The sequence below is a fragment of the Nyctereutes procyonoides genome, unplaced genomic scaffold (genome assembly GCF_905146905.1).
Source record: "Nyctereutes procyonoides isolate TBG_1078 unplaced genomic scaffold, NYPRO_anot_genome, whole genome shotgun sequence".
NCBI classification, from domain to species: Eukaryota; Metazoa; Chordata; class Mammalia; order Carnivora; family Canidae; genus Nyctereutes; species Nyctereutes procyonoides.
Genome location: NW_026575052.1, coordinates 6218033 through 6228284, shown reverse-complemented (window position 1 = coordinate 6228284; position 10252 = coordinate 6218033). Strand labels below are relative to the sequence as shown.

The 10252-nt window shown below is 52.9% G+C and overlaps 1 protein-coding gene across 1 annotated transcript; it reads left to right on the top strand.

The window, feature by feature from the left end:
* The first annotated feature begins 138 nt into the window (after positions 1-138).
* AKR7A2 (aldo-keto reductase family 7 member A2) lies at positions 139-9767 on the top strand. Its single transcript, XM_055332779.1, has 7 exons — positions 139-376; positions 4208-4395; positions 4592-4696; positions 6180-6276; positions 6500-6599; positions 7196-7325; positions 8255-9767. The coding sequence occupies exons 1-7, from the start codon at positions 139-141 to the stop codon at positions 8414-8416; spliced, it is 1020 nt and encodes a 339-aa protein (XP_055188754.1). The 3' UTR covers positions 8417-9767.
* Positions 9768-10252: the final 485 nt, after the last annotated feature.

Below are 10252 nucleotides of genomic sequence, written 5' to 3'. Positions count from 1 at the left end.
GCGCCCAGTGCGCAGGCGCCGACGTCATGCTGCGCGCCGTGGGTCGCGCGGTGGCGGGCGGTGCGCTGCGCTGCGCTCCCGGTGTCCCTGCGCCCGAGCTTCGCGCCGCCGCCTCGCCGCCGCCGCCGCCGCCGCCGCATGTCCCGTCCGCTGTCGCCGTCGCGGGCCGCCTCGGGGACCCCGGCGCGGCCCGCCACCGTGCTGGGCACCATGGAGATGGGGCGCCGCATGGACGCCGCCGCCAGCGCCGCGGCCGTGCGCGCCTTCCTGGAGCGCGGCCACACGGAGCTGGACACGGCCTTCATGTACAGCGACGGCCAGTCGGAGAGCATCCTGGGCGGCCTGGGCCTCGGGCTGCGCGGCGGCGACTGCACAGGTGACCCCCCCCGCCCCGGTCCTCAGGCCCGTGCACCTGTCGCCCCGGACACCGCTTTGTCCCCACCTTCCCCTGGGGGTGCAGCTCCGGAGCCTGGTCCAGTCCTGCGCTTCCTCCCCGCCTCGCTTTCTCGGGCCCCCTCCCGAAGGCGGTGGTCTCCAGAGCCGGGCGCTGCCCCCTCCAGCCCTGCCAGGTGCCCCAACCCGCCCCTCTCGGCGTTGCCCTCCTCCCCCCCCACGCCGTGGCTCCCTGAGCAGCACCCTCTTCTCATCCTGGTCTTTCATCAGCGCCTAGACTTTGCTCCCTGCAGTTGGCAGTGCCCCGCCCCCACCCCCCCCACCCCGGAGACAGCTGCATCTAGGCCACAGAGCAGGCGGGGAGGGAGCTGGGATGGAACATTCGGAGTGAGGAGGTTTGTTCTGGGCTGCAGGTGGCTCCGGCCCACCCCAGGGAGCTTACAGTCTAATGGGAAGGGTTGAAGCCCAGAAGAGGAAGCACTTTGGGGGGATCAAGGGGTCCAGGAGAAGCACTAGGGAAGGTTCGGAGAACACCACAACTGGGCCTTTAAAGGGTCAGTTGAAGTTTGCTGCGGGAGACGCCTGGGTGGCTCAGCTCTTGAGCATCTGCCTTCAGCTCAGGTTCTGATCCTGGGGACCTGGGATCGAGTCCCACGTCGGGCTCCCTGTATGGAGCCTGCTTCTCCCTCTGCCTGTGTCTCTGCCTCTCTCTCTCTCTCTCTGTGTCTCTCATGAATGAATAAAATCTTAAAAAAAAAAAATAGTTTGCTGGGAAGAGAATGGGAGAAAGGGGCATTGAAGGGCGAGGGCACAGCTGTGCAGACCAGGCTTGGAAATGCAGCGTCTGGTATGTGGAGGGACAACCTGTAGACAGGTGCGACTTGGGTGGTGGATGGATGTGCGCCGCAGGGACTCTGTCCCTCATTAGCCTGACGCCGTTGGAAGTGCCGAGGAGGGTGGCTGGCACATGGTAGTGAGTAGGAAAATGTTGGGATTTGGAGCCGACAGCCGGGAAATAATTTTTGAGACTTCTTTGGTGCAAAATAAGGTGTTTTTTATCAAAGCACAGAGTGGGGGTAGGACCCGTGGGCAGAAAGAGCAGCACTGGGGTTGGGATGGGTGACTGGTTCTATTCTTTCAAGTTGACAGGGGTTTAGGGTCAGCACAAACCTCCAAGGTATTTTGGACACTGGATTTCCAGGACCTTGAGGGGGCTAGCTATTATTAGGAAAAAGTCTGCTTAAGGGTCTCTCTCCTCCTTCTGCTCCTCCCTTCTAAAATAAATAAATCTGAGATCCCTGGGTGGCTCAGCGGTTTAGCGCCTGCCTTCAGCCCAGGTCATGATCCTGGACACCTGGGTCGGGTCCCACATCGGGCTCCCTGCAGGGAGCCTGCTTCTCCCTCTGCCTGTGTCTCTGCCTCTCTCTGTATGTTTCTCATGGATAAATAAATAAAATCTCTTTTAAAAATTAGTAAAAATGTTAAAAAATATAAATTTTTTAAAGGAAAAGTTTTACTCTTTAGTATAAACTCAATCATGAGACCCTTCAGATATATGTTAGTGAGCCATAGGCTTGTTGGATGATTGCTAACATGTATCTTGTGGGGAGGGGGGTAGAGATCAAGGAAGTTTCCAAAGGAATTTTTATTTTTATTTTTTATTTTATTTTTTTAAAGATTTTTACTTCATTTACTCATGAGAGATACAGAGTGAGAGAGAGAGAGGCAGAGACACAGGCAGAGGGAGAAGCAGGCTCCATGCAGGGAACCCAACGTGGGACTCGATCCTGGGTCTCCAGGATCAGGCCCTGGGCTGCAGGCGGGCTAAACAGCTGCGCTACTGGGGCTGCCCAGGAATTTTTATTTTTATACGTTAAAGTAGACCTACGGGGGCGGGGGGGGGGCAGCCCCGGCGGCGCAGCGGTTTAGTGCCGCCTGCAGCCTGGGGTATGATCCTGGAGACCCGGGATCAAGTCCCGCATCGGGCTTCCTGCATGGGGCCTGCTTCAACCTCTGTCTGTGTCTCTGCCTCTCTCTCGCTCTCTCTGAATGAATAAATAAATAAATCTTAAAAAAAATTTTTTTTAAAAAGTAGACCTACAGTATCCTGGGGGTGGGGGGCAGACAAAGATTGCCTCTTGCCCTTAGCAAAATATTAACATTGAGGCTGCTGAGTCCCTAGAGAAATGTCCCTCTGCCTGTCTCAAGGACTTGTCAGGGGCACCTGGGGGGCTCAGTGGTTGAGTGACTGCTCAGGTCGTGATCCCAGGGTCCTAGGATCGAGTCCCGCATCAGGCTCCCTGCAAAAAGCCTGCTTCTCTCTGTGTGTCTCATTAATAAATAAAATCTTTAAAAAAAAAAAAAAAAAAAAGGACCTGTCAATAGACTGTAGTCAGTAAGGAAATTTAATTTTTTCTTTTGCCTTTGTTTCTCCCATCAGTGGGGCCCAGTAAACGTTCACTCATATTTTTACAAACATCCTCTGCTGCTCTTCTGTCCTTCCCAGCTCTTGTGCGGGAGCCCCTCTGGGTCCTCCTTCGGTTCATAGCTTGGTGGGGCTGGAGGAAGCTGTATCTCAGACCCACGAGTTCTGGTTAACCCTGTTGCCTCCCCCTTAACAACGAAGATTCAGTTTCTGAATTGGTTTTTCTCTTCCCAGCCCTTCCCTGTGTCCTTGAGCCTGGGCACTCGCAGAGCCAAAGTCCACAGGTTGGACTTAAGCAAAGTTCACACCAGGAGTGCAGAGGATTTGAGAATTGTGGGGGGAAATGGAGAAAATGTGGGCAAGAAGCTGTGGGCCTGGTTCTCTCCTACATCCCAAGTGGCCATGTGCCTCCTCTCTGACCTGCAGAGTTGCCTTTGCCAAGTGTGAGAAGTGTAGAATCCAGACATCTGGCGCGCTCTAGCCCTTCTGGGCTGCTTGCGTGGCGGTACACTATCCCGTCCTCATGGGGATCGTGTGTCAGCAGTGGATGCACAGACGCACACTGCCCTGAGTGCAGGGGCAGGGCATCTGCAACCGGCTTCTGCTCCTTTTGCCTTGTACCTCTCAGATTGATCTCTGCCAGCGGCACCTGTTCAGGCAGCTGCATCTCTGCAGAGTTCTCCAGGCAGCCTCTCGCCTCCCTGTGTCCAGGCCTGCCCCCTTGAATTCCCTCCCGACTTCAGACACAGTGAGCATAGCTTTGGTTGACAGTATTTGAAAAAAAAGCATTTGCAATTAGGTCTGTCACGCTTCTCTTCTTGTCCCCTGTCCCATCGCTCTCTGCCTGGAGTTGATGCTCTTATAACTCCGAATTGTAGGGATGGGCCTCCATGGACTGTGTGTTTGCCTTTGTGACTCTGCCCATGTTCCCAGGGTCCAGAATGTGCTTCCCATCCTTCCATGTCGGCCTGGACTCATTCTTAAGAGACTCAGCTCCTGGGTCATGACTATAGAAAGCCTACCCTGGAATTCCCAGGATGGCCACACTCCTCTACTCTGGGCTCCTTTAGTGCCGGGGAGGCTTTTCTCTATTGTACTTACCTTAGTGTAATATCACCTTTAGGGTATGAGCTCCTTGAGGGCAGAGAATAAGTGTGCTTCTAGGCAAGGCCTGGTGTGGCCAGCAGTTTGGTGACTAATACTAGCGATTATAACAGCAGTGAGCATTGATGACGTAAATGTCATTATACAATGCTCATGATCTCCCTATGAGGGCAGTACCATTGTTATACCCCCATTTTACAGATTAAAGAATTGAGGCTCAGAAAACTGAAGTAATTTAGGCAATCATATAATAAGCCTCTTAACCATTGCTTGCTCCCCTCAAAGTGAAAATTGCCACCAAGGCCAATCCCTGGGAAGGGAAGTCCCTGAAGCCTGATAGTCTCCGGACTCAGCTGGACACATCCCTGAAGCGGCTGCAGTGCTCCAGGGTGGACCTCTTCTACCTACATGCTCCTGACCACGACACCCCCGTGGAAGAGACGCTGCGGGCCTGCCACCAGCTGCACCAGGAGGTGAGGCCAGGCCCAAGCTCCAGGAGGTGGTCTGCTGCTCCTCTCCTCGCCCTGTCATCACCCAGGAGAGGGGAGGCACCAGGGTAGTCCCAGAGCAGAGCTGGGGACAGACCCCAGCCCCACGGGGCCCGCCCCTGTCTCCCCTTTCTAATGTCCTGGGCCGCGGTGGGTTCTGACGGGGACCTCTCCCCCGCAGGGCAAGTTCGTGGAGCTGGGCCTCTCCAACTATGCCGCCTGGGAGGTGGCCGAGATCTGCACCCTCTGCAGGAGCAACGGCTGGGTCCTGCCCACCGTGTACCAGGTGAGGGCCAGGGCCTCAGGCGCCTGTCTGCAGGGCTGCTGCTGATCCCCGGGTTCTCTTGGCCCCTCCGACGGCCTCCTGTGCCCTCTCCATCCCCGCCACTCCCCTGCTGACTGCCTGGAGGTGCTCCCAGGTGCCATGGGGCTGTCGTACAAGCCCTTTAGCTTGTCCAGGAGGCACCTGCTCCCTCTGGCCCTGGCTGCCCTGCCGCCTGCGTGTGTTCCTTGGCCCCTTCCTTCCTGCTCTCTCACCAAGTGCGTTAGCCTGGACCACTCTTCCCCTTCTCCCTGGTAGAGAAGTAAGTGCTCAGGCCTCACTGAGGTGGCTCGTCTCCTGGAAGCCTTTCCCGATGCCCCAGCAGAGCCTCCAGTATCTAGACATCACCTTTATGCATTTAGGGAGTATTTGTGAGCATCTGCTGTAATCCCAGAACCCACCTCCATAGTGACCACCTATCTTCTTTTTGTGTATCCTTTTAATTGAAGTATAATTGATATAATTATTTTAGTCTCAGGTTTACAGCATAACAGTCTATGTTACGCTGTGCTCACCATCAGCGTGGTAGCTACAGGGTCAACATGCAGAGCCAGTCCAATACCATTGACTTATTCCCTCTGTTGTGCCTTTCATCCCTGTGACTTACTGGTTCCCTAACTAGAAGCCGGTGCCCCCCATTTTTGCCTATCCCCGAACCCGTCTCTTCCAACAGCTGGCAGTTTGTTCTCTGTGTATATGGGTCTGTTTCTGCTTTTTTGTGTTTGCGTTTTGTTTTTTAGATTACACATATAAGTGAGATCACACAGTATTTTTCTTTGGCTTATTTCATTTAGCATCATACTCTGTAGGTCATCCCATATTGTCACAAAAGGCAAGACTTCATCCTTTTTTACATGGCTGAGCAGTACTCCTTTATCCATTCAACTAACGATGGCGACTTCTTTCTTTGTGTTTAGTCTGACGCTAACACCTGTGGGAGGCAGAGGCAGAAACCTGGCTGGACTTGCTCGTGTGTGGCAAGGCAGTGTCCAGCCACAGCTGGCAACAATAGCTGTTTGTGGAATGATATAGCCACCCGGCTTCCCTGCCTTGGGCCCAACACTATCGCCCCATCCCCCACCACCACTAGGAATTTGGGAAATCATTGCTAAAGTCCTGGGCAGGTTTTGACTGATAATTTTAAAAGAAGGCTGGGGATGGGGTCCGGAGTGGGCCCTGGGTGGCGCAGTGGGTTAAAGCGCCCAACTCTTGGTTATGGCTCTGGTTTGATCTTGGGGTTGTGAGGTTTAGCCCCACATCAGGCTCTGTGCTGAGTGTGGGATCTGCTTTAGTTTTTCTCTCCCTCTTCTTCTGCCCCCCTAACCCATATAAGCTCACATACATGTGCACACGTTCTCTTTCTCAAATAGATAATAAAGAAGAAAAGAAGGTGGCTAGGGTTCCTTCCCTTGACACAAGCAACCTCTCCTGGCTCTTCTACCTGCAGGGCATGTACAACGCCACCACCCGGCAGGTGGAGACGGAGCTCTTTCCCTGCCTCAGGCACTTTGGATTGAGGTTCTATGCCTACAACCCTTTGGCGGGTATGGGCGGTTGCAGGGGTGGGGGGCAGGCTCCCCCTGGGGTGGGAGGCCATTCCTGGCCCCGTCTCTGCCTATTCCTGACACAGTGGAGGCAGGGAGGGATTTGAGAGGCGTGGGCTGTGTCCTCCATCCCTCCTGGGCCCCCCCCACCATCCTCTGCCCAGTCCAGAACAGCCTCTGGGAGCAGCGTGGGCCTGCTGATCTGACGGCGGTCTTCCCGCAGGGGGCCTGCTGACGGGCAAGTACAAGTATGAGGACAAGGATGGGAAACAACCCGTGGGCCGCTTCTTTGGGAATAGCTGGGCTGAGACCTACAGGAATCGGTGAGCTGGGGATGGGCTGCGTCAGGGTGGGTGGGGTGCAGGGTGAAGTGGAGAAATTCTAGGCTGCTTTCCTGGGGGTTCCAGGTCTTCCCTGCTGTCTGGACCTGTGTCTCTTGATTCCTGCAGAAATTACCAAATTCTGGCATTTCTTGTTTTCTCGGGACCTCTGTGAGCAAATGGAGATCCATAGATCTTACACCGGGTCTTCCAAGTCATAGCTCTTCCCTGAGAAGTGCTTATCACTTGCCTGAAGGAAAGAGTGAATCCCAGATTGATGCTCAGGACCCCAGGCCTCAATCTTGCCCCTGGTACTAGTTACCTTTGCTTCACTAGGTAAAGTAAAGGCAGACATTATGAGTTTTTAAGAACTCATGAAAAGGTTAAAGATGTTTTTGAGGACTCTGGTAAGACCCCTTTAACTGCCTAATGTGCCCACTGGTTCTGCTGCCCAATAAAGTAGACATGCTGCTGGAAGATCACTGGTCCCTCTTCTCTGCAGAGTTGGGTGGGCATAGCTGCTGTGCTTGGGTTTGTGGCTGTAACCTCAATGTGATCTTATGTTATTGACCCTTGTGCCACCCTCCCCACTTGCCCAGCTTCTGGAAGGAGCACCACTTTGAGGCCATTGCCCTGGTGGAGAAGGCCCTGCAGGCTGCGTATGGCAGCAGCGCCCCCAGCATGACCTCGGCCGCCCTCCTGTGGCTGTACCACCACTCCCAGCTCCAGGTAACCCAGCCCACCTGGAGGGGGCACTACTACCCCTTTTAGGAGAGCTAGAATTACCTTTACGTGATTTCTAAGTAGTACATTCCCCTCCCCCCCACCCAAAGACTTTATTTGGGGAACACCCGGCTGGTTCAGTCAGTGGAGCATGTGACTCTTGATCGCAGGGTCATAAATTCATGCCCATGTTGGTCATGGGGCTTGAAAATAAATACAAGAAATTTATTTTTAAGTCATCTGCACACCCAGTGTTAGGACTCAAACTCACAACCCTGAGGCCAAGAGTTGTGTTCTGCACCGACTGAGCCAACCAGGACGAGGGCTGCGCGTCCATGTACTTAGTACTCAGGCCCTATGCAGTGTCATTCCCCCACTTCTACAGATGAGGGAGTGGGTTCACACAGCCATGCAGGGGGTAGACGGTTTCTCAGAACTCAATAGCCTCACTCTTTGGTGGGAGTTGGGGGTTGCCCTCTCCTTGGCATCCCCTGTTTTCCTAACTAAAACCTTTCCCTGCATCAGCCCATTCGGTTGCTTGGTGTTTGAAGTACATAGTGTAGTTTCTCAATAAACGGGCGCCAAGTGCCTGCCATGGTGTCTCGTTCCCATAACCATGTTGAAGATCGAGAAGCTGGAGTCACAGGGAGGTGGTGTAACCAAGCGGCCGTATGCGGCTGCTAGTCTCAGAACTGGGCTCTGAGCCTAAGTCTGTCTGAGGATGAGCAGCGTGACAGCAGAGGGAGAGAAGACAGGGCTTGTGGTCACATAGTTAAGGTCCCTGAAGGCATCTCAGGTTCCTTGGGGAACTATATTCAGTGTAAATAAACACCAGAGCCCAAGGCTTGGCGAGGGCGGGGCGAGACATAGAGGAAGTGTGGCCGAGGTCGCCATGGTGCGCAAGTGTGGTCCCATCTGGCTGTCTCCCCTTGCAGGGTGCCCGTGGGGACGCAGTCATCCTGGGCATGTCCAGCGTGGAGCAGCTGGCCCAGAACTTGGCGGCGACTGAGGAAGGGCCCCTGGCACCGGCCGTGGTGCAGGCCTTCGATCAAGCCTGGCACCTGGTCGCCCACGAATGTCCCAACTACTTCCGCTAGGGCCAGGCCCGCCTCCACCTGCCAGAGGTTTCTCTCTTTCAGGTCACCTCTTCTGTTCTCATCCCAACTAGTCTGCCTTAAGCTGATTTAGTGGACTTTTTTGATTGTCTGGATCGATGCATTATTTTTCTAGATTCCTACCTGGTTCCCAGTTGCCTTCACAATGTGGAAAGGTTGGGGCTCTTGTCCACTTGGGAAGTTCCTGTCTGAATAAAGCAGACACCTGACCTAACTGTAATCTAGGCCCTGAGTAAACCCCACGAACCTGTGTCCTTTACTGTCTGCAACCTGTTTTCATCCTGCTCCAGGGAGGCAGGACCGTGAACTGGAGTCTCCAGAGGGCAGAGGTGCAGCACACACTGCCCTCAGGAGGGTGCCTCCTGATCTCTGTCCAGAAACCAGCCTGAACTGTCAATGGCAGGACTGAGGTCTCCTCACTCTGCTGGTCATAGGAGAAGAAAAGGAGGCCATACACCCAAAAGTAAATATTCTAATTCAGAATCACTTCATGAAATAGAAATAGAGTTCTTGGGGCAAAACCTACTGTTAGCATCCCCACCAAGAAGCAGAAAGATGCCCCTGGGGACCCCCTAAGATGTTGGGTGACATTTTTAACAGCCTCTCAATTTCACCAGTGGCTTTTCTCTTGTCCTGGTGAAAGCCTCCTGTCGCCTTGTCATCTCTAAGACTCTCAGCCTTGCCCAGGGTCTCCTGCTGTTGAAAGTGGAAATGTGACATGGGCAGTCGGGGTCCCCATTTCCCTTGGCAAACCCCTACTCCAAGCAGGGGACACCTGAGGCTAAAGAAGAAAAACCCCAGGTCTGATGGTGGCTATTTGACCATTCCCAGTCAAATAGCCCAACCTAGCCCTGGGCAGGGAGTTGGGAGTTAGCCACGCAACAGAGGTCAGCAGTTGGAGCTTCCAGATCTTGAAGTGAGACAGAGAGCTCAATTTGGAAATGTCAGACCAAACCACCAACCAGAAAGTCTTTGTTCTAAGAAATGTCCTATTTGCCATCTAGAGGGTGTTACCTTGCAGACAAAATTTTATTCTCTTAAGAAGCAGTCACCGTCCCTTGTCTTCACAATAAAATGGATTCCTCCCCTGAGTGGGATGGTGTATCAGTTACCATTGCACAACTAGCCATCCTAAAATCGAGTTGACTAAAATGGCAAAAATCCTCCAAGTTGCAATTAATCTGAAGATTCAATGCAATCTCTACCGAAAGTCCAACTGGTTTTTTGTTCGTTTGTTTTAACAGAAATTCATAAGTCCTAAAATTTGTGTGGAAATTCAAGGGACACAGAATAACTAAAATAATCTTGAATAAAAAGACTGAGTTCTCTGATTCTTTATTTCAAAACTTACCATAAAGCTATAATAATAAGACGTGTGGTGCTGGCATAAGGGTAGACTTATAGATCAATGAAATAGAATCGAGAGTCCAGAAATAAACATTTACATATATTTTCAGTTGGTTTTAGAGAAGCATGTCCAGACAATTCAATAGGAAAATAATAGTTGTCAACAACTGATGCTGGGACAACTGGATATCCACATGCAAAAGAATGAAGTTGATCCCTCTCCTCACACCATAACACACACCCAATGAACTCTAGGATTGTAGACCTAAATGTAAAAACTAAAACTATAGGATCCCTGGGTGACTCAGCGGTTGACCACCTGCCTTTGGCCCAGGGTATGATCCTGGAGTCCTGGGATCGAGTCCCGCATCGGGCTCCCTGCGTGGAGCCTGCTTCTCCCTCTGCCTGTGTCTCTGCCTCTCTCTCTGTCTCATGAGTAAATAAACAAAATCTTAAAAAAAAAAAAAAAGC